The sequence below is a fragment of the Salvelinus namaycush genome, chromosome 5, assembly GCF_016432855.1.
Source record: "Salvelinus namaycush isolate Seneca chromosome 5, SaNama_1.0, whole genome shotgun sequence".
Lineage (NCBI taxonomy): Eukaryota > Metazoa > Chordata > Actinopteri > Salmoniformes > Salmonidae > Salvelinus > Salvelinus namaycush.
The window spans coordinates 47,592,944-47,617,172 of record NC_052311.1 but is presented as its reverse complement, the minus strand read 5'-3'; the positions used below and the strand labels follow the sequence as shown (position 1 = coordinate 47,617,172).

At 41.1% G+C, this 24,229-nt stretch overlaps 1 protein-coding gene and 1 long non-coding RNA gene across 3 annotated transcripts; both read left to right on the top strand.

The window, feature by feature from the left end:
• Positions 1-49: 49 nt before the first annotated feature.
• Positions 50-11,498, top strand: LOC120047584. Of its 2 annotated transcripts, XR_005476905.1 has the most exons (6): positions 50-247; positions 338-455; positions 10,242-10,715; positions 10,895-10,996; positions 11,147-11,194; positions 11,308-11,498. It is a non-coding gene; the product is annotated as an uncharacterized LOC120047584 (long non-coding RNA). The 2 variants fall into 2 exon arrangements; XR_005476906.1 differs by lacking the exons at positions 50-247; positions 338-455 and adding an exon at positions 9,318-9,525.
• A 7,638-nt stretch (positions 11,499-19,136) lies between these two features.
• Positions 19,137-24,008, top strand: LOC120047583. Its single transcript, XM_038993120.1, has 5 exons — positions 19,137-19,259; positions 19,376-19,418; positions 19,706-19,741; positions 19,945-19,977; positions 23,632-24,008. Exons 1-5 carry the CDS (start codon positions 19,137-19,139, stop codon positions 24,006-24,008), a joined length of 612 nt encoding a protein of 203 aa, XP_038849048.1.
• The last annotated feature ends 221 nt before the right edge of the window (positions 24,009-24,229 follow it).

Below are 24,229 nucleotides of genomic sequence, written 5' to 3'. Positions count from 1 at the left end.
AGATCGCAGTTCAGGGCTCTATGCCCAAATCTGTGGAAGATTAGTTCCACTCCGCTAGCGCTTAGCCCCTCATCGATTAACCCTTACATAATGCTATTCATGACAGCATTGATATGATACTCTATTCTATTGCCTCTGTTACTTGACACACAGGGTAAACGTAACCATGGAGGAACCAGGTGCTGATATAGAGGTGACTGTCAAAACTTTGGACTCCCAGAGCCGAAGTTACACTATAGGCGGAAAGGTACGTTCTCATTTCCAACGGAGCGCTTTTACAGTAGCCTTACATATACTGGATATAGGCCTAATCCTCACACCGGTGTCTTTTTCTCAGTTGACAGTGAAATAGTTCAAGGAGCACATTGCCACTTCAGTTGGGATTCCTGTGGACAAACACAGACTGATCTACCAGGGCCGAGTCCTGCAGGATGAGAGGACCCTGACAGAGTACTGTGAGTAATGTTGCCTGTGGAGTTTCCTGGAATCAATACAAAACGGCCACATGCTAATAAACATGAAATTAGTCCAGACAGTTTTATCTAGAGCAGCACACAGCTGCAGCGAAGCATCTGTCAACACAGAACAGAAACAGTCAGATATCTTTGTCTGTATGTGATCTATAGAATAACTCTCTTATTCACTTATTCCATGACTTACAAGGTCAATAATGCACAGATGTAAGCCTATTATACAACTGCACACCATGAGAACTCTTGAGTAGAGGTCGACCGATTAATCGGAATGGCCGATTAATTAGGGCCGATTTCAAGTTTTCATAACATCCGGAAATCGGTAATTTTGGACTCTGATTTTGCCGATTTTTTTATTTTTAATTTATTTATTTTTTCACCTTTATTTAACTAGGCAAGACAGTTAAGAACACATTCTTATTTTCAATGACGGCCTAGGAACGGTGGGTTAACTGCCTTGTTCAAGGGCAGAACGACAGATTTTTACCTTGTCAGCTTAGGGATTCAATCTTGCAACCTTACTGTTAACTAGTCCAACGCTCTAACCACCTGCCTCACGAGGAGCCCGCCTGTTACGCGAATGCAGTAAGAAGCCAAGGTAAGTTGCTAGCTAGCATTAAACTTATCTTATAAAAAAACAATCAATCAATCAATCATAATCACTAGTTATAACAACACATGGTTGATGATATTACTAGTTTATCTAGCGTGTCCTGCGTTGCATATAATCGATGCAGTGCGCATTCGCGAAAAAGGACTGTCGTTGCTCCAACGTGTACCTAACCATAAACATCAATGCCTTTCTTAAAATCAATACACAGAAGTATATATTTTTAAACCTGCATATTTAGCTAAAAGAAATCCAGGTTAGCAGGCAATATTAACCAGGTGAAATTGTGTCACTTCTCTTGCGTTCATTGCACGCAGAGTCAGGGTATATGCAACAGTTTGAGCCGCCTGGCTCATTGCGAACTAATTTGCCAGAATTTTACGTAATTATGCCATAACATTTAAGGTTGTGCAATGTAACAGGAATATTTAGACTGATGGATGCCACCCGTTAGATAAAATACGGAACGGTTCCGTATTTCACTGAAAGAATCAATGTTTTGTTTTTCGAGATGATAGTTTCCGGATTCGACCATATTAATGACCTAAGGCTCGTATTTCTGTGTGTTATTATGTTATAATTAAGTCTATGATTTGATAGAGCAGTCTGACTGAGAGATGGTGGGCACCAGCAGGCTCGTAAGCATTCATTCAAACAGCACTTTCGTGCGTTTTGCCAGCAGCTCTGCTGTTTATGAATTCAAGCCTATCAACTCCCGAGATTAGGCTGGTGTAACCGATGTGAAATGGCTAGCTAGTTAGCGGGGTGCGCGCTAATAGCGTTTCAAATGTCACTCGCTCTGAGACTTGGAGTAGTTGTTCCCCTTGCTCTGCATGGGTAACGTTGCTTCGAGGGTGGTTGTTGTCGATGTGTTCCTGGTTCGAGCCCAGGTAGGAGCGAGGAGAGGGACGGAAGCTATACTGTTACACTGGCAATACTAAAGTGCCTATAAGAACATCCAATAGTCAAAGGTATATGAAATACAAATGGTATAGAGAGAAATAGTCCCATAATTCCTATAATAACTACAACCTAAAACTTCTTACCTGGGAATATTGAAGACTCATGTTAAAAGGAACCACCAGCTTTCATATGTTCTCATGTTCCGAGCAAGGAACTTAAACGTTAGCTTTCTTACATAGCACATATTGCACTTTTACTTTCTTCTCCAACATTTTGTTTTTGCATTATTTAAACCAAATTTAACATGTTTCATTATTTATTTGAGGCTAAATTGATTTTATTGATGTATTATATTAAGTTAAAATAAGTGTTCATTCAGTATTGTTGTAATTGTCATTATTACAAATACATTAAAAAAATTGGTCGATTTAATCGGTATCGGCTTTTTTGCCCCCCAATAATCGGTAGCGGCGTTGAAAAAACATAATCGGTCGACCTCTACTCTTGAGTACCCATCATGTAATTGCTGTAAGCCGTTTGGCTGCTATGTACATCACCTGATAGATTGATGAAGCACCAGTGTCCTCTAAATACACCATAATCAAAGAGCAACAGAATATAATATATTGTTCACCGGCGGCCCGTGGCACCTTAATTGGGGTGGACGTGCTCATAGTAATGGTTGGAATGGAATCAATTGAATGGTATCGAACACATCAAACACATGTTTTCCATGTGTTTGATGCCATTCCATTCACTACATTCCAACCATTATTATGAGCTGTCCTCCCCTCAGCAGCCTCCAGTGATATTGTTGTATAATTTTACAAGATGTGTCATTTTCCTCTTCTAACATGGAAAAAGATGACCTCACGGCTTTTAGTGAATACTTTTGGATGATTCAGTCATCGTATGATGGTATGGGCATCATTATTTAAGAATTTAGCCTACCCACTGGGCACAACACGTGGTATAGCCAGCAGAATACCACCCTGCATACCACTGCTGGCTTGCTTCTGAAGCTAAGCAGGGTTGGTCCTAGTCAGTCCCTGGATGGGAGACCAGATGCTGCTGGAAGTGGTGTTGGGAGGCCAGTAGGAGGCACTCTTTCCTCTGGTCTAAAAAATATCCCAATGCCCCGGGGCAGTGATTGGGGACACTGCCCTGTGTAGGGTGCCGTCTTTCGGATGGGATGTTAAACGGGTGTCCTGACTCTCTGAGGTCATTAAAGATCCCATGGCACTTATCGTAAGAGTAGGGTTGTTAACCCCGGTGTCCTGGCTAAATTCCCAATCTGGCCCTCAAACCATCACGGTCACCTAATAATTCCCAGTTTACAATTGGCTCATTCATCCCCCTCCTCTCCCCTGTAACTATTCCCCATGTTGTTGCTGTAAATGGGAACGTGTTCTCAGTCAACTTACCTGGTAAATTAACGGATAAATAAAAATGTAATTATAAAAAATTCAACGTGGATACTTGGGTAATATTTGGTTGAGATGTTGATCAATGAGATTACGACCTATATTCACCCACTCAAAAAGACAGCCAAAAGTTAGTTGATTTTCCAATATGTTATCACTATGCTTTCAACCATTTGAAGAGCACAGCCTAATTCCATTTTGAAAACAATGTCAGATTTCTGGTTTAGTTGTCACCCACATGTCTATCACTGTGCTTTCAAAAATATCATCTACTTAATCCCCAAAAGTAACTTTTCATCATGACTGGGCCATAAACAATAACTAGTAATGCTGTATAATCAAAAAAAGGTTAAAATCTCACCTTTCTGGTAAAAAATTATTATAAGTTGCTGAGATGTCGTCTCTTTTGAGGACACAAGCTCAAGTACACAGTACAAATAGGATAAAAATAAAATATTTTATGATGTATTTCCTACTCAACAAAACTGTATGAATATAGCTTGAAATGACTTATTTTTTATAAATATAGCATAATCAAATTATAAAATTACTAAGATTTCACCTTCCTTTTAACTGTGAAATGCATATTTGTATGTTTAGTGTTAGAGAAAATGTGCATGTTTTCTGAAGGTCTCTCTTGATCAAAACGTCCGCCCCAATCACTGTGAACGTCTCACAGAGCTTTAGCTTGGCTTCCTGAACTCGTTAGGAACTTACCTTTCATAACATATTAATATTGTCCATCTATGACAGAAAAGTCTATGAATTATTTTACATCAATGGCTATAAATCGATCTCTGAATGTGCTACCGTGATGAAATCATTTTCTCCTGCTGCGCTAGGATGTTGGTTGCATGTAATGATTGCAGGCATGTGCTTTGTCCGTGGCTCAGTTGTTGTGATGTGGTGTTCAGCCAGGAGTTGATGAACAGTCCGAAAAGCGACGTCACACAGGCTCAGTAATACTACTGTGTTGGTGTGAACCAGGGCTGTCGTTCAGTGCAAGCCATTTCGATCTACGGTATCCACAGATCGATTTATAAGGGAAAATGTCGGTCGGTACCAGAACCATGCAGGACCCCTAACCATCTAACAGGTTTTAAAAGCACAGCAAAGTTCAAATGGGAATACAATGTCAGAAATGTTGTTTATTTATACAACAGATTGTGTTGTCACTGTGCTTCATCTAATAGCAGAACCAAACGACCTGGATTGCAGTTTAGATTACATTAAAAAAGATGTGGGGAACGTGATCAATTCCGTTTGAGATGTTACGCTGATTATTACAGCAATTGTGAATGCTATTTTATGCATGCTATCGTGAACATAAACACCTTACATGATTAACCTACATAAGACATTTAAAGTTACAGTACCCTCAATGTGTCCATGGGTGTTACTCATTTTAAGGTTGAATGTTACGTTAGTTTGTAAGAGCCTCAACTTTAGGCTATTTACTGTATTACAAAAGCAGTATTGAATTGTGTTTGGATGACAATGAAACTAAATATCAACATCTAAAGAAGATGTATCTACTGCTTGGATAGTTCCATTTGAGCCACTGGCTGAATCCTCTTTAACTTTTATTTGGAGATGTGAATCTAACATACAGTGCATTCGGAAAGTATTCAGACCCCTTGACTTTTCCACATTTTGTTATGTTACAGCCTTATTCTGAAATTGATTAAATTGATGAGGAAAAAGCCAATCTACACACAATACCCCATAAAAGCAAAAACAGATTTTTAGAATTGTTAGCAAATGTATTAAAATAAAACTGAAATATCACATTTATATAAGTATTCAGACGCTTTGTTGAAGCACTTTGGTAGCGATTACAGCCTTGAGTCTTCTAGGGTAGGACGCTACAAGCTTGTCACACCTGTATTTGGGGAGTTTCTCCCATTCTCTGCAGATCCTCTCAAGCTCCATCAGGTTGGATAGGGAGCGTCGCTACACAGGTATCTTCAGGTCTCTCCAGAGATGTTAGATCAGGTTCAAGTCCGGGCTCTGGCTGGGCCACTCAAGGACATTCAGAGACTTGTCCCGAAGCCACTCCTGCGTTGTCTTGGCTGTGTGCTTAGGGTCGTTGTCCTGTTAGACTGGGGCGAATGTTCACCTTCCGAGGTCCTGAGGACTCTAGAGAAGGTTTTCATTAAGGATCTCTCTGTACTTTGCTCGGTTCATCTTTCCCTCGATCCTGACTATGATATGACAAAGCCTACCATAGTCAGTGCAGACGCCAGTAGTTATGGGTTAGGATGGTCCTACTACAGAAACAAGGTGGACAGTTAAAGCCAGTAGCTTATTGCTCCAGGACTCTCACAGATGCAAAGAAGCACTATGTATAGATAGAAAAGGAGTGACTCGCAGCAGTCTGGGCATATGAGAAGTTTACCAGATATCCGTATGGTCTATATACATTCACACTGCAGTGATCACAAACTTCTTATTCCACTAATAAACTGTGAAGACCTTGACTTAGTGCCTGTCAGAGACAGTTCATGCACATGATGCGTTATAACCCTACAGCCAAGTATGTGTCGGGGAAACAGCTTGTTATAGCATACACCCTTTCCAGACATCCCCAGTCAGCTGTTACACAAGATATCGCAGGGCTGACCAGTGAAATCGAGGCCTATAAGGATGCAGTTCATACAGCATGGCCTATCTCAACCAACAAGCTTGATGTCGTCAAGAAGCAGACACAACAAGATGTAGAGCTGCAGATGGTGAAACACTATGTGACAACAGGCTGGCCTAAGTATGCAGCCAAAGTGCCAGACAAGGTGCAAGCCTACTACACCTCCCGACAGAACCTCTCAACCTCCTAAGGACTAATGTTGTATGGTGATGTAATAGTAGTGCCACAAAACATGAGAACTGAAATGTTAAAGCGCATACACTACAGCCATCAGGGCATTGTGAAGTGCCGGGGGCGAGCTAGAGGTAGTGTGTGGTGGCCTTGAATAAGTAAAAACAGGAAATGGTCAGGAAATAGTCAGTTCATGCAAAGACTGCCATGAGTCCGAACCTACTCAGAGGAGGGAGCCTTTGATCACCACTCCACTCCCCAGTCGCCCATGGGAAAGAGTAGCAGCTGACATATGTGAACTCAACAAGCAAAACTACTTGGTAGTTGTGGAGTATTTTTCTAGATATATATATATATATAGGAATAACTTACCTCAAAGACGTGTCTAAAATGAAGAACATCTTCGCCTGTTGGGCATGCCCAAATATTCTAATTACAGACAATGCTCCACAGTTCTCAGGTAGAGCTTTCACGCAATTCTCTAAGGACTATGATTTCAGACACATTACCACCAACCCTCCCTACGCCCAAGCAAATGGTGAAGCAGAGAGAGCAGTGCAAACAGCCAAAGGGATCCTGAAACAGGCTGACCCATTCCTAGCTCTCATGACATACAGAGCAACACCACAGCCCAGCACAGGAGGTTAACCTCCGCTGGAGGTTAACCTATAACCAGTGTGGCCAGACCTCCAGCAGGTGAGACGTGTCGACCTATAGAGCAAAGCAGAGCTTCATGCGTGTCTACAACAACAGGTATAAAGTCAGAACCCCTTCCAGAACTGTCACACCCTGATCTGTTTCACCTGTCTTTGTGCTTGTCTCCACTCCCCCTCCAGGTGTCGCCCATCTTCCCCATTATCCCCTGTGTATTTATACCTGTGTTCTCTGTTTGTCTGTTGCCAGTTTGTCTTGTTTGCCAAGTCAACCAGTGTGTTTTGTTCTCAGCTCCTGCTTTTCCCAGTCTCTTTTTCTCGCCCTCCCGGTTTTGACCCTTGCCTGTCCTGACTCTGAGCCCGCCTGTCTGACCACTCTGCCTGCCCCTAACCCTGAGCCTGCCTGCCGACCTGTACCTTTGCCCCACCTCTGCATTGTTGACCTCTGCCTACCCTGTGCCTGCCTGCTGTCCGGTACCGTTGACCCACCTCTGGTTTACTGACCCCTGCCTGCCTTGACCTGTCTATTACCTGCCCCTGTTGGAATATTAAACCATTGTCAATTCGACGTGTCTGCGCTTGAGTCTTACCTTGATTCCTGATAAGCACGGAGTGAACGTCATCCGTGAAGCTGGATGACGAACAAGGCTGGTCAAAGACGGCTTCAGTGCTTCAACAGTGTGACAGACCCAGGTCATACTTGATCCAGACAGATACGGGAGTGCTGCACAGGAATCCACGCCACGTGAAACCCCTCCGCAGTGCTTCAGAGACTTGTCAATAGGGTGGAGAGGAACACCCAGAGTGTGACACGGACTTGCACTTACCTATTCCAGATGCCGACCCACCTCCTGTCACAGAACCACAGACTCCAGTACACAGGACTTCTCGTGGTACAGTTGTCAAACCACCAGACAGATACGGAGAGCATAACGCACAGCCTGCATTATGTGACAGAAGAACCCCACTGCAGCTATGAATGTGACTGGCAGTCCACCCAGCTCACCTTAGGGTAATATACAGTTAGTGTTGTAGAAACAACAACTGTTTTTATGGAATGTTAAAGACAGTGAGTTGAGTTGATGATGAGTTGATGTCTCATGAGTTGTTGAACTTTAAAGAACGAAAAGTTTGTTTATGAATTCATATGTTGAGGCAAGTTAATTACAGAGTGATGAACTATACACATTGTGTTGTTTTGACATTTTAGAAACACATGTCTTGAAAGGGCGATGTGTTGTATTGGAACTATTTTGCTATAGCGCATGGCACAGGTATATTCATGACGTCATATAAAAGGTGATTGGACAAGTTGTCCGCGTGCATCCGTCGTATCAAGTCCAGTGAAGACCGTCTCCTGTGTTACGTTACTTATTGTTACGTTAAAGTCAACCAAAGTGATATTCACCTCCAGATTCTTCACATTAAGCATAACACTACAGTGACCATGATAACATCATCCGGCGGTTGAAATTTCACCCTCAAAACAACCGTTTTAAGGTTGATTACTTTTTTCATATCGAATGTATTTTCCACATAGGTTCCACGTCACGATTACATTGACAAATTACGTTGAAACAATGTTGATTCAGCCAGTTTGTGCCCAGTGGGTAGTTACATTACATAAAGTTACATTACATCATTACATAAAAATCATCGAATGATCAGATGTGCTTTTCAGCATTACATTTGGAACTTTATCAGTGTGACGTTGCTGGTATGTATAGAGAGAGAGAGAGAATTAAATAATGTCAGGCATATTCCATTAAGAGACAAAGAACCCCTGAAAAGTTGATCCGACTGCACCAATTGGACGCAGTGTTCTCTTTGTTCTCCTCCTCAGAACGTTATCTTCCAGACACGAGTCAAATGAATATGCACAGTATTGTTATTCACAAATCAGAAAACAAGGACATCCTATGAAGGTCTACCTATGAAACACTCAAAAAAGTTGAGTTTGCGTGTGGTATTGTGCCAGGGGATTTTCCTGTTCAGGCTCACATAGTCAAGAAAACTCCTGGCCCTAATGCATACTACAAGGATAATTCATTACTTTGACACCGCTTGGTAGTTACTCTAGCGCTGTGATACTGTCTTACGAAACAAGAACTTGTGGGATGTGCATTACCAGTGTAGACTGCAGAAATGACAGTCATATTGAAAGCCATCCACCAACATGGGGGCTGATGGAGGGTGAGGAGAATAGGTGTAGAAGCAGACCTATTTCCTAAAATTGGGTAAAAGCTTAAACACTTCTTACTTTAAAGGCCACCCACCCAAAAAGACTTATAGGTAATAATATTGACATTTTTTGGTCCCGCTTCATAGACCATGGAACAAAACCTTTTGGTATGTGGGCCTTTGGACTATGTGAGATGGTGGAAAGTTGTGCTAACAAAAAAGTGGTTAATGATTACCACAATCCTAAAACGTTTAAAGCTCAATCCGGACACAGAAAGATCAAGCCCAGAAAGAGCACTCAATTACCAGGTTTCTTTTAGGCCACAAGTTGATTTGAAGTAGTTCAGGTATGTTAGAGGCCAAGGAAGGGTATTCGTTCTTGCTCTTTGTGAATGGGTGGTTGGGTCAGCTCTTCACCCCCTGCTCCCAACCAGTCCTATCTACAAGCAGTCTCAATACCCAACGGGTAAGAGAGATATGCAGATGCAATATCTGTTTTTACCACTATTGACCTATTAATTAGGTTACTATGCACAAGAGATGATATATCAAAACCTCATGAGCCCTTCGTGATGATTCTCAAAGGATTATTTTGGTCTTTTAATTTATTTACAAAAAATATGTGACCCATAATTAAGTTTTATTATATTTAACCTTAATTTATAAAGGGAGTCAACATTGGGTTACACACACATACAAGGAGTCAATTTTGAGTTAAAACATACCATGAGTCACTTTTACAAGTGAGCCCTGCAAACATCATACAAAATGCAGTTTGCTGTACAGACTTCCCACCATATGTGGTTTGATTTGAAAGAATGTTGTAATTGGAGTCCTACAGCATACAGTATATGGTTTACAGAAAATCCACATGATTTCACAATTCATGTCTTTTTTCTGTAATGGCTAGATATGGACAGCACCTCAACAAATGGTTTCTCAGTTTCAGATGTAGTTTTTGACTTATTTCACATTTATTGCATTGGCCTTTCACTTGTCATCTTACACTTTCCCCACCCACTGTTTTCTCTCACTGGTGGTCATTGTTTGTCAGCAATGTCTTAAAATAGATGTTTTCTTTCCTATAATTCTGCCCCTCTCTCTTTTCTTCCTTTCCTTTCATCTCTCTCTCTCTCTCTCTCTCTCTCTCTCTCTCTCTCTCTCTCTCTCTCTCTCTCTCAGTATCTTGGCAAATGGTACTTCGTTGCAGCGGCTGGTGTGAAGGAGTCGGATGTGCAGATGTTCAGACAGATGGACAGCACTGTGTTTCACCTGAATGAGACCTCTGAAAAGACACTACTGTGGCTCTGCACTTTATACAGAGCCTAAACAACTAAAAATGTGCCGCTGTCCCAATACTTTTGGAGCTCACTGTATGTGTGAACAAAACTTGAGCAAAACTATGTTAGCCCATTGAATAATGAATTCCCTGTTGGTTTGACACAGGCAGGCCTGAGCGGCAAACTCTAGTGGGGAGTGGAGAGTGGCTGAACTGCAACCAGTGTATCCTGCTGCAGGAGATAGAGCGTCACTTGGATCCACTAGAGACAAACGACACCCTCAGCAGATTCATGCTTTACGGTCAGAAAAGGAGTCATCAATGATTCCATACTGTGATGGAATACCAGGAATTGAAGCAAAGCTGAGAAAATCTAAGTATTGAGATACATACTATTATTAATACATCACATTGCTGTTTAATTAATTATTACATGCATACAATGGACATCGTATAGCTGCCCAAAGGGTTAATGTGCTTAGAGATGCAAACAATATTTGCATATTTGCACTGTAAGTGGTCCTCAATGAAAAATGTGTATTTTTCTTTTTACCAGCTCGTGACAGTGCCTTATTGGATAATAAAGTGGTGTAGGCGTTTCGGACCCAAACGGCTTGTAAAAATATGGATAGATTTGTACATCTCCCTCAAGAGAAAGGTTTGTGGTTTTGGTACATAATCTAACCTCACTATAGAACAAATGGACTTGGACCACCAGAGAAAATCGATATTTTCTAATGTCTAAAATAACATATGTCTCATTTAACTGTTTTATTTATATATATATATGTGTGTGTGTTTCTTTCAGATGCATATATGTGTGTGTATGTTTCAGAGCTTTGTAAATTGAACTGAGGTAAGAATCTAAATTATTCATTAACTTTTATGTTTATGCACTTATCACCACTGCTCTTCCATTTTGTGGTTATTAGATTACGTTTGCTCATCCATCGCCACAATCTATTACAGGCTGCCTGCTATTTGTTGGAGTCTTCAATCAAGATCATGCTATGCATCGAAATAGGTTTCCTTTTGAGAGTTTATTATTAGTGTATTGCCCACTCTAACTTTGATCTAACTCAGAATTGTGGAACTAATTCAAATTAAGAACTCTCCTCTCATTTCCCATGTGTAATAGTAAAACAAATAAACAGAAAAAAAGAACAGCTATTCAAAGTCTATTCCAAAAGTCTCCGAATGTTTAGAATAGCACTAGTGACCCAGGCGTAGACTTCTAAGCATTTTCCATCGCTCATTTAAACTTGCAGTGACATGGCACACAGTTATCAAGTTTTCGAAGAAGGGCCTATTTCCAGGCAAATATTTCACTTTCACGCATTTCTCTTTTTGTGAGGGATGACTTAACTGTCATGGTTCACTGAACTGCATTGTTCCACTCTTTTCGCATACCTCCATCAATGGAGGCTGCTGAGGGGAGGATGGCTCATAATAATGTCTGGAATGGAGTCAATGGACTGGTATCAAACACCATTGTCTCCATTCCAGCCATTATTATGACCAGTCCTCCCCTCAGCAGCCTCCGCTGACCTCTATCTAAATACCATTCATCAATTTAGAAAATAATCCAGGGCTAGTTTACCGGGGGAGTAGCCGCCCACGTAGTTACACTTACAATGCAGGGGAAATTCCCATGATGCTGCCGACAGAGCAGAGGCTCAGAGCACAACTAGGCTCGTTCACAACTAGAGTGGTCATCCACAGTTCTCTTCTTCATTTGCTCTAATGTAATAATACACAGGGTGACTGGAAGCAGAAACGGTGACATTTGCTTTCACCTGTCCTTTTATTTCTTGTAAGGTTATTTCTTTGACCTGCAGTTCAAAATCAAGAAAATCTGGGTATTTGAAGGGGTAGGACTAGGCCTTTGGGGTGCATTGGATGCATTGTACTTGTCATTTCTATGTCTTAAATACAATAACATTTGAGACCAGACTCCCATGTCTGGTCCTATAAAAACACCAACAGTATACACTACATTGCCAATAAACCTTTTCCTATACAAGAGGGAATTGAAATTGAGAATTCTTTGAGTTAATAGTTTCTCAAAAGGATGTCAAAGCCATTGATTGAGGTAAAATAGCGCGACTTTCATCTGCACTGTCGTCAGTAACAAAGCACAATGTCCAGTCAATATATTTGAAATCAGGTGATGTGGCTTTTTACTTGTAGCCTCAAGGAAAGGTCAAACAACAGTGGTGTCCTTTTGCTTATGTAACATTTTGAATCCTATGCTGTAGCTCTGGACTCGTATTAAAGCAGAGCAGGAGTGCTGATCTAGGATCAGTTTCGCCTTTCAGATAATGAATAAGATTACATAGATGGGGAACCTGATCCTATTAGCACTTCTCCTCTGAGAAGCTTTATGAATAAGGGCCCTGGTTAGAAATGATTGACATACCCGTGGTTGCTACCAGTGACAGGAGACAGTCAATGGCTGAGTTAGACAAAGTCAACATGTTGCTAACAATGTCCCCATTCAAGTACCTCTGTGTTTCAGCTATGCCCGGGGCTAATATGAATGTCAGAAAATATCCTGAAACCATGATGAAATCCTTGTCTCTCTCCCTCGCCCTCTCCATTTATCGCTCTGATTTACGCACTTTCAAAGACTTGTGACGCACCAACATGAAGACACTTGACTTCCCAGATACACTTTGGCGTGAAACAACTTGTTGAGCGACAGAAAGTACAGAGTACAGTGTGTGAATTTACTTCCTGTCTCCGTCAGAATGACTTTAGATTCTTACCTTTCTCTCACCTGTACGATGTCCATGATAGGACAGCCTCAATCTCAGCAGAACATCTTTCAGTCTCAGCAGGACTTGTTTCAATAAGTTAATGTAGTCACAGTACGGCTGAGATTCTATTGCCAGTGTGTTCCTCTTCATTTCAGTATAGTTTCTCAAATATCGATGCCATTTACACTAAATTAAAACATATCTTGTTAAGCCCAACAATAGGCAGTCAAACTCCCCTGCATAATATTTCATTACTGTCAAACGATGGTTCTTCCAGCCCACCTCTAACACAGCTGATTGTTGTTGAGCAGTTCACTAGTTATATTGATGAGCAGTTCACTAGTGAAACACTAATCAAGTGGTAGTGCTGGGCAGAAACACCCTTTAGTTCTCCCTGACCAGGAATGGTGACCGCTGGTATATACCAATATTGAGCCAAACACATCTACGATGCTGCACAGATTGAAATCAATTATCTAAACTGGACAGAAACGGATAGATTATCTAAACTGGACAGAAACGGATAGATTATCTAAACTGGACAGAAACGGATAGATTATCTAAACTGGACAGAAACGGATAGATTATCTAAACTGGACAGAAACGGATCAATGATCTAAAACTGGACAGAAACGGATCAATGATCTAAAACTGGACAGAAACTGATCAATGATCTAAAATTGGACAGAAACTGATCAATGATCTAAAACAGAACAGAAACTGAACAGAACATGATTAGATGGATGCCAGAAGGTTTCTGCTTTCAACAACAGCAGTGCCTGAACTTCTGCATTTCAGGAAGATGGGGAAAAGACTTAAAGGCTAACATGATTGAAGGCCTTGTCTGAGAACTTTGCCTGCATTGGGTAAGCACCTAAACCGTCTGTGGCATGTCAAGAAAAGCACAAGTTGATTGGGGATGCCCCATGGAGCAAGAAACCAAGAACAGGAAAGTTACATAGAAATCTACCAACAAACGCTCTCTCCTTCTCTCGCTCTCACTTTCGCTCTCTTTCCACTTTCTAAAAGTTACTTTCAGTCCTGTTTATGAAATCAACAGTGTTCAACTTCACGCATCTGCATTTCCACACCCTATGGCTATTCCCATACCCTATGTATCAGGAATCAAGGTAAGACCCAAGTGCAGACTGTGTGAAGTAACAATGTTTAATGACAGGTCAAGGCAGGCACGGGTCGATAATCCAGAGTAGAGGCCAAGGTACAGGACGGCAGGCAGGGTCAGGACAGGCAATGGTCAAAACCAGGAGGGCAGGAAAAGAGAGACTGGGGGAAAGCAGGAGCTGAGAAACAAAACGCTGGTTCACTTGACAAACAAGACGACCTGGCAACAGACAAACAGAGAACACAGGTATAAGTACCCAGGGGATAATGGGGAAGATGAGCGATACCTGGAGGGGGTGGAGACAAGCACAAGGACAGGTGAAACAGATCAGGGCATGACACTATGGCTATTTCCATGCCCTATGCATGTAAAGTCAGATTGAGTCAATGTGGCTGCCAGCTGGTTTATGAAACCATGAAGAAAACTCCCTGTCATGTTTTTGTACCTGTCGAACCCACTGACACTGACCTATAAATATGTGGGAAATCACATGTCGCCCACATCTGTCAATGTTGTGCCTGACTCATCTGTAGCCTTACTAGCCTATAGTTCCTCGCCACAGGGATGATAGTGGTTCTGTCACCTTCTCTTTGCCTGTACTGTCATACTTGAGTAAAAGTAAGAATACCTTAATAGAAAATGACTCAAGTAAATGTGAAAGAGAACTGAATCTAAATGCATTTGAGATGTTGAATATGTGAAACTATGGTAAATTTGATAGTTTGCAAACTTGATACACAGACAATGAATGCAATATCCACCATATTGAAACAGAATATATAAATATTGAATTTGAATTTTCAATTAAGTTGTAATATTTTAAAACTGAATGCAATATTCATTCAATTAATTTTTCAAATCATGAAATACAAGTTACATTTATTAATTCTATGATTAAATTTGTGCATTACAAATGTAAAAATATTGCATTTGAATTCAGTATCTTAATGCAAATAAAAAAATGTTGAATTCAAATATAGTTTCTGTTATCATTGAAATCGCTCAGTAATTGCTCCAATCGTTCCTTTCCTGCTCCGCATCCGAAATGTGTTTGTTTAAGATTTGTTTAAGACTACCAAGAACGCTCTGTGACCCTGATTTAGCCCACTGCTGTAAAGGTTCTCTTCCAGGGGTGAAGGAGAGGACCAAAATGCAGCGCGGCTAGTGTTAAACATGTTTAATACAAACACAAGTGAAACACTACAAACAACCTACAAAATAACAAATGTGCAGAACCGATACAGACCTATCTGGTGCAGAACACAGAGACAGGTAACAAACACCCACAAAATCCCAACACAAAACAAGCCTCCTATATATGAGTCTCAATCAGAGACAACGACTACCATCTGTCTCTGATTGAGAACCCACACCAGGCTGACATAGAAACAGACAAACTAGACACACAACATAGAATTCCCACCCAGCTCACGTCCTGACCAACTAAACACATACAAAACAACAGAAAACAGGTCAGGAACGTGACAACTGCAGTAAAAAGTAGTGCTTCAAAGTATTTTTCTTAGGGTAAATCCATTTGAATTCAGTCGCTTTTTGACAGCCCCCTTTTGATTTAAACAAAGCTTTTCATACATGTACGCCACCATACCATGAAACATCCATGTCTTCATCACCGGAAAATATAGATAATGTAAAATAGGGTCTAAGCTACAACTTATGGGGGAAAAAAATCGGAATTTATGCATTCAAACTCAAACGTTTGAGGTTCTTGTGTTGTGCCTGCCATCAGTTGAGACACAACATGCTCTTGAATACAGGGTGGGTGTCATTTCAATCATAAGAATATTATTCATAGAAAGGACATATCCCTTCAGACCACTGTAATTTAGTTGGTACACCATTGACATTTTAATTGAATTGACATTTTTACTTCTAATTACTACTACAAAGATCGTCACCGGTCCACCTACTCTTGAATGTAAACTTACATTTCTATTCTATTATCTATAGTTCTATGATTTCAATAGGTTTCTTATGGAAGATTGACAGTATAATTTTAAAAAACAGATATTCCCATTCAAGACAAGACAAAAGAGATGATTGTGGACTACAAGAAAAAGGAGAACCGAGCACGCCACCGTTCTCATTGACGGAGCTGTAGTGGAGCAGGTTGAGAGCTTCAAGTTCCTTGGTGTCCACATCACCAACAAACTAACATGGTCCAAGCACACCAAGACAGTCGTGAAGAGGGCACGACAAAACCTATCCCCCCTCAGGAGTCTGAAAAGATTTGGCATGGGTCCTCAGATCCTCAAAAGGTTCTACAGCTGCACCATCGAGAGCATCCTGACGGGTTGCATCACTGCCTGGTCTGGCAACTGCTCGGCCTCCGACCGCAAGGCACTACAGAGGGTAGTGCGTACGGCCCAGAAAAGCTGTCAGAGGAAGGCCCTAAAAATTGTCAAAGACTCCAGCCACCCTAGTCATAGACTGTTCTCTCTGCTACCGCAGGGCAAACGGTACTGGAGTGCCAAGTCTAGGTCAAAGAGGCTTCTAAACAGCTTCTACCCCCACGCCATAAGACTCCTGAACGTCTAATCAAATGGCTACCCAAACTATTTGCATTGCTCGCCCCCCCCCCCCCCCCCCCTTTTTACACTGCTGCTACTATGTTATTATCTATGCGTAGACACTTTAATAACTCTACCTACATGTACATATTACCTCGACTAACCAGTTGCCCCACACATTGACTCTGTACCGGTACCCCCTGTATATAGCCTCTCTATTGTTATTTTACTGCTGCTCTTTAAATATTTGTTATTTTATAAAAACATTTTTAGGTCTTTTTCTTAACTGCATTGTTGGTTAAGGGCTTGTAAGTAAGCATTTCACTGTAAGTTCTACACCTGTTGTATTCAGCATATGTGACAAATAACATTTTAATTTTATTTTAATTCTCTGGTGTGTGGACTTTCGACCATCTTTTTGCACCATTTGAAAATTACATTTTATTCCCATTTTAGTACATTTATCAGCCAAAACATGACACCCACCCTGTATTCAAGAGCATGTTGTGGCTCAACCAATGGTGGGCACAACACAAAAACCCCAGGTTGTAGTTTGGACCCTATTTTACATAATCTATCTGAATATGAAAAAACCTGAGTTGAAACGTTTTTAGATAATTGACATATACGGTTAGAAAATGACAAGAAATGATTGAATAGTTTGACACCCCTGTTTATAAGCTTTTAAATGATATCAACCTCAACCATTTGTCATTTCCAGTGATGAAGACATGGATGCCTCATGGTATGGTGGGGTATAAAAAATATATGTCCATTTTGATCACCTTTTATCTATTTAATGTTTTGACATTCAGGTCTAAAAGGCACTTTCTGAGCACACACTGGCCAACATGGATGACAGGTTTCATTGATATCAAAAGGGGTGCTGTCAAAAAGTTCCTTTACAACACTATCTACAGTATTTCTTAAAATAATGGATAAAATACCTGGTTTTATTGCTTGTTTAAATTCATTTTTTGTTGTCATAAAAAAAACATGTTATCAACACAGAGGGGAAATCAAATATATCATAGCAATCTGTTATTGCTCTTTTGCCAACTCCTGCCTGGCTTGACAATGCAGTAGGCATAAGCATAAACAGATCTTGGAACAGGCTAAAATACATTTTCATAGAAGAATATGATATCATCAGTTGCTAATTCAATGTGACCAAAGTCAACCTAGACTTTGAGGTGGTTGTTTAGTCCATGATGCTTTGCTTTCACTCCCTCCTTTCTTTCCAACCACAACTCACAGTGAAGAAAAAAACTCCATCGCATCAAACCTCAACTCCAGTGGAAGGGGGGAAACCCTGTCCAATGAACTTGTCTCTGAAATGCAGCATGGTATGCAGCAGACAGATTTGTTTGTACAAGGACAATACAAGACACACTAGGTGAGTTGAGTTCCTGGTCATTGTGTTTCATTTTATTCATATCAAGCTACTCATTTATTAATGATGTATATGTAAATTGTGATAACACAGAATTGTGGACAGTGGACCATTGTATTTGCAATAATTTTTCATTATGTGAAATTCCTAATCTTAGACTTAATTATAGGATGTTTGGATGAGGAAAATGTGACACAATGTAAAATCAATTGGTGATAACAGTAATGTCCGATTTTATCATCACACAGTAATAGTCTAATGGCTCCACAGTTATATTTGGTCCAAAAATGGTGGTTGTATGAATATTTTGTGGTATCTTCAATAATGAGACTGTGATAAGCAATATGATGGACCCAGTCTCATGTCTTATACCATATGACAGGTAATGCGGTCAAATTGATCATTGCCAGATCATTCTCTCACTCACTATGCATACCTTCACAATTACTTGTATCTTGTACAAGTGTGTAACAGGACAAATATAAGCACCCTCCGAATTATAATTATTATCTTGACTATTCTTAGTCACTGTGACTGATGCATTCATGTCCAACTGAACATACACTGCGTGACAGCCGTAATGTCTTGTCACAGAGTACATACCACTCTCTGCATGTTTACTACAAATTATTTTAGTGTATTTCTCTGGTAGTGAGTTCATATATCACATGTTATTGTTTGAGACAATATAAGTAGCAAACCACACTGCACATTGTGGTTCTAGAGGGGAATAATCTATATAGGTGAAATCCCAGAGTGGTGTATAATCTAAACTAAATGTTATTCAGAAGGGAGCCTATGACTAATATTGAGGTGCGCAGACTCAACAGTAGCCTATGGTGGAAGATCTACAACCCGCCTGCTTATATCTATTCTAGACCCTTCAGATCTGCAAACGTTGGATTAGATCAGGATTAGGGCCGTTGGGAAGTGGTAGGGAGTGAATTGGGACGGCTCTCAGTGGTTTGTGGTACGTGTGTGTTTTCCAGAGGATGAATAGCCAACAGCACACCTCCAGATACCTGCTGCTACATGTGTGGTGCGGGTTTCTCACAGTCGCTATGGGGTTTATGGTCGCAGTTCTCACAACAGTGCAAATAAACTCAGCTGACAAGGTATGTCCAATTATCATCAGTGATAGCTAGACTCCGATATGATGATGATGATGATACATAAGGGTAGACTGATGATGATGATCTCAAGGTGTCACTATGTAATTTCTCTCTCCAAGAATCATTTACCTGAATCAAAGGAGGAAAACCAGCACCCTACAAGTAAGTTGTACTGGGTTACACATACTGACATTAATAGTTTTTTTATGTTCTGTAAGTCGTAATAAGCACTGTAATATCATTCCTATCCCATATTAGACATTCGACAACAGTATTTTTTTTTCATTTAACCTTTATTTAAATAGGCAAGTCAGTTAAGAACAAATTCTTATTTACAATGACGGCCTACCAAAAGGCAAAAGGCCTCCGGTGGGGATATATAAAAAATATATATATATATTCAGTATATATATAGGACAATGACTTGAAATATTATTTATCTTTTGCAGACGGCAGTTTTTTGGCTCAATTGAATTCATCAAAGGGTAAGTAAAGCATGGCTATTTCCATTTCTGATTATCACTGAATGTCTAATGTTAAACAATGCACTGTGTCCAATAGAATTCAGGTCATTGATGCATTTTCTGGAGAAAGATGGCATTATAAGATTGCACAAGCAGAGATTAACACGTAAACGTTACAAGATAGATCAAAACAGGAAAATTAATGGGCTTTTTTTGCTTTCCAGCTCCCCGTCTCTCCTATATCCAGCTAACCATGGGTAAGCTAAACACTTCCTTTCCTAGTTTATAGGTAAGGACTTTTGGGCCTAACATTCCATGCTTGTTGCAGTTTCCTTTTTGCATCCTAAATTCATGGAACGTATGAGTTAACATTGGATCTTCTGCTGCCTGTCTGAACTTGTCAGTTACACTAAACAAGACTACACACTCAGTTTGTACAACTGATCTAACACAGTTGACACAATGGTTGTGATACACCTAATATTTCTATACACTCAACGGTCAGTTTATTAGGTACACCTTGTAGTACCGGATCGGACCCCCCTTTGCCTCCAGAACAGCCTGAATTATTCGGGGCATTCTACAAGGTGTCAGAAACATTCCACAGAGATGTTGGTCCATGCTGACGCAATGGTATCACACAGTGGCTGCAGATTGGATGGTGGTACATTCATGCTGCCAACAGCCCGTTCCATCTCATCACGAAGATGATCTATTGGGTTGAGGTCTGGGGACTGCGCAGGCCACTCAATTAAACTGAACTCGCTGTCACGTTCCAGGCAATGTTTTTCCACTCCTCAATTGTCAAGTGGTGATGGCGTGCCCACTGGAGCAACTTCTTCTTGTTTTTAGCTGACAGGAATGGAACCCGGTGTTGTCGTTTGCTGCAATAGCCCATCTGTGACAAGGATCGACGAGTTGTGCGTTCCGAGATGCCGTTCTGCACATCACTGTTGTACTGCGCCATTATTTGTCTGTTTGGAGGAGGATTATTTAAGATACTGTTTGAAGAGGTAGGGTTTCAGATGTTTTTGGAAGATGGGCAGGGACTCTGCTGTCCTAGCTTCATGGGGAAACTGGGTCCACCATTGGGGTGCCAGGACAGAGAAGAGCTTGGACTGGGCTGAGCGGGAGCTGCCCTCCCGTAGGGCTGGGAGGGCCAAGATATATAACATGCTTACTAATCATGAGCAGAACATATTACTACACAGTCCAACGTAATTGTATGTCTCTTATCAACCAGATGTTATGCATCTTTATTCATCAGAAAATTATATTTATGTATTGAAAACATTATGGAATCTATTCATTAAACATTAAGCTATTGTGAGGGTAACACCCCCCCGTCTGCTCCTTTGTGAAGTGGGGTTCAAGACCCACAATCAACCCATCTACTGTAACTGCTTAGATGCGGGCAACGCACTAAGCCCAAGGCAATGCTACAATTACTGTCTGTGAAAATACATTATAATTTTTCAGCGTACAATGCCTTCGGAAAGTATTCAGACCCCTTGATTTTTTCCAAATTTTATTACGTTACAGCATTATTAAAAAATGTATTAAATAGTTTTATTCCCTCATCAATCAACACACAATACTCCATAATGACAAAGCAAAACTTTTTTTTTTTGAAATAATAATAATATCACATTTACATAAGTATCCAGAACCTTTACTCAGTACTGTGTTGAAGCACCTTTGGCAGCGATTACGGCATCGAGTCTTCTTGGGTATGACGCTACAATCTTGGTACACCTGTATTTGGGAGTTTCTCCCATTCTTCTCTGCAGTTCCTCTCAAGTTCTGTCAGGTTGGATGGGGAGCATTGCTGCAGAGCTATTTTCAGGTCTCTCCAGAGATGTTTGATCGGGTTCAAGTCCAGGCTCTGGCTGGACATTCAGAGACTTGTCCCAAAGCCACTCCTGCATTGTCTTGGCTGTGTGCTTAGGGTTGTTGTCCTGTTGGAAGGTGAACCTTCGCCCCAGTCTGAGGTCCTGAGCACTCTGGAGCAGATTTTCATCAAGGATCTCTGTGTACTTTGCTCCATTCATCTTTTCCTCGATCCTGACTAGTCTTGCAGTCCTTGCTGCTGAAAAACATCCCAACAGCATGATGCTGCCACCACCATGCTTCACCGTAGTGATGGTGCCACGTTTCCTCCAGACGTGACGCTTGGAATTCAGGTCAAAGAGTTCAATCTTGGTTTCATCAGACCAGGGAATCTTGTTTCTCATGGTCTGAGAATATTTAGGTGCATTTTGGCAAACTCCAAGCAGGCTGTCATGTGGTGGAGTGCTGCAGAGATGGTTGTCTTTCTGGAAGGTTCTCCCATCTCCACAGAGGAACTCTAGAGATCTGTCAGAGTGACCAACGGGTTCTTGGTGACATCCCTGATCAAGGCCCTTCTCCCCCGATTGCTCAGTTTGGCCGGGCGGCCAGCTCTAGGAAGAGTCTTGGTGGTTCCAAACTTCTTCCATTTAAGTATGATGGAAGCCACTGTGTTCTTGTGGACCTTCAATGCTGCAGAAATTCTTTGGTACCCTTCCCCAGATATGTGCATCAACACAATCCTGTCTCGGCGCTCTATGGACAATTCGTTTGACCTCATGGCTTGGTTTTTGCTCTGACGTGCACTTTCAACTGTGAGACCTTATATAGACAGGTCTGTGCCTTTCCAAATCATGTCCAATCAATTGAATTTACCACAGGTGGACTCCAATCAAGTTGTAGAAACATCTCAAGGATGATCAATGGAAACAGGATGCACCTGAGCTCAATTTCGAGTCTCATAGCAAAGGGTCTGAATATTTATGTAAATAAGGTTTGTTTGTAGATATCTGTTTTTGCTTTGTCATTATGGGGTATTGTGTGTAGCTTGCTGAGGGAAAAAAATCTATTTTAGAATAAGGCTGTAATGTAACAAAATGTGGAAAAGTCAAGGGGTCTGAGTACTTTCCGAAGGCACTGTATACAGAGTTTTTAAAGTGGTATTGAAAGTGTAGTTATTCAATATTTTGCCACCTGTCTGTTCAAATATATGCACAAACATACACTACATATACAAAAGTATGTGGACACCCCTTAAAATGAATGGATTCGGCTATTTCAGCCACACTGTTGCTGACAGGTGTATAAAATAGAGCACACAGCCATGCAATTCCCATAGACAAACATTGACAGTAGAATGGCCTTACTGAAGAGCTCAGTGTCTTTCAACGTGGCACCGTCATAGGATTCCACCTTTTCAACAAGTCAGTTACATTTCTGCCCTGCTAGAGCTGCCTCGATCAACTGTAAGTGCTGTTATTGTGAAGTGGAAACGTCTAGGAGCAACAACGGTTCAGCCGCGAAGTGGTAGGCCTCACAAGCTCACAGAACGGGACCACTGAGTGCTGAAGCGTGTAGCGTGTAAAAATTGTCTGTCCTTGGTTGTAACACTCACTTCCAAGTTCCAAACTGCCTGTTTCAGTATGACAATGCCCACGTACACAAAGCGAGGTCCATACAGAAATGGTTTGTCAAGATCGTTGTGGAAGATCTTGACTGGCCTGCACAGAGCCCTGACCTCAACCACATCGAACACCTTTGGGATGAATTGAAACGCCGACTGCAAGCCAGGTCTAATCGCCAAACATCAGTGCCCGACCTCACTAATGCTCTTGTGGCTGACTGGAAGCAAGTCCCCGCAGTAATGTTCCAGCATCTAGTGGAAAGCCTTCCCAGAAGAGTGGAGGCTGTTATAGCAGCAAAGGGGGGACCAACTCCATATTAATGCCCATGATTTTGGAATGAGATGTTTGACAAGCAGGTGCCCACATACTTTTGGTCATGTAGTGTATGTTAACCCATTTATATGATGTAAAGCGTTTTAATATTTTCTTTTCTCTTCTTTCCTTCTGTCTCATGAGAAGAAAAATTATCTTGGGAGAATGACCATAATGTCCCCGTCTGTGGCTCTTGCTCCCTCGTCCTCCGCGACAACTCTGTCCACATCACATCTGAAGGCTTCTACTACTTCTATGTCCAGGTCACCTTCACTAGGCACACCAGGGGAGAGGAGAAGAGGAAGGTGACTCTGTTCAAAAATGGCATTACAAATAAGACCGTGCAAAGGACACTGAGTGAAGCCGTGTATCACGGAGAGAAAGAGGGCACTGTATTCATGTCCAGGATGGTTAAGCTCCAAAAAGGTAACAGTCTCAGCCTTGAGATAACATCCAAGAATAATAGTTTTAGGTATGGGGGAGAGAATACCTACTGGGGGGCATATCAGCTCCCCCCATATTGAGCCAACAGACATTGTTATTGAGACTTAGTTCAAGATTGAACCAAAAAAACTGTTAAAACATTGTTTTAAAAAAAGTGTGTGGTAGTTACTAAACTGAATTTATTTTGTGAAAACTGTAACTGTTATGCATATGCATTGTTTGTTTTGCTGAACAGATTTGATTACATAATGAGATAACAGAATACATTGTCAAACTATGTATTTGTGTGTGTGTGTGTGAT

Bases quoted from the DNA above. Each gene is read 5' to 3' on its own strand.
- LOC120047583 (XM_038993120.1), top strand. From the start codon at position 19,137: ATGAATAGCCAACAGCACACCTCCAGATACCTGCTGCTACATGTGTGG. The intron at 19,419-19,705 runs GTAAGTTGTACT...TATCTTTTGCAG, and splicing joins GGAAAACCAGCACCCTACAA to ACGGCAGTTTTTTGGCTCAA. The intron at 19,978-23,631 runs GTAAGCTAAACA...TCTCATGAGAAG, and splicing joins CTATATCCAGCTAACCATGG to AAAAATTATCTTGGGAGAAT.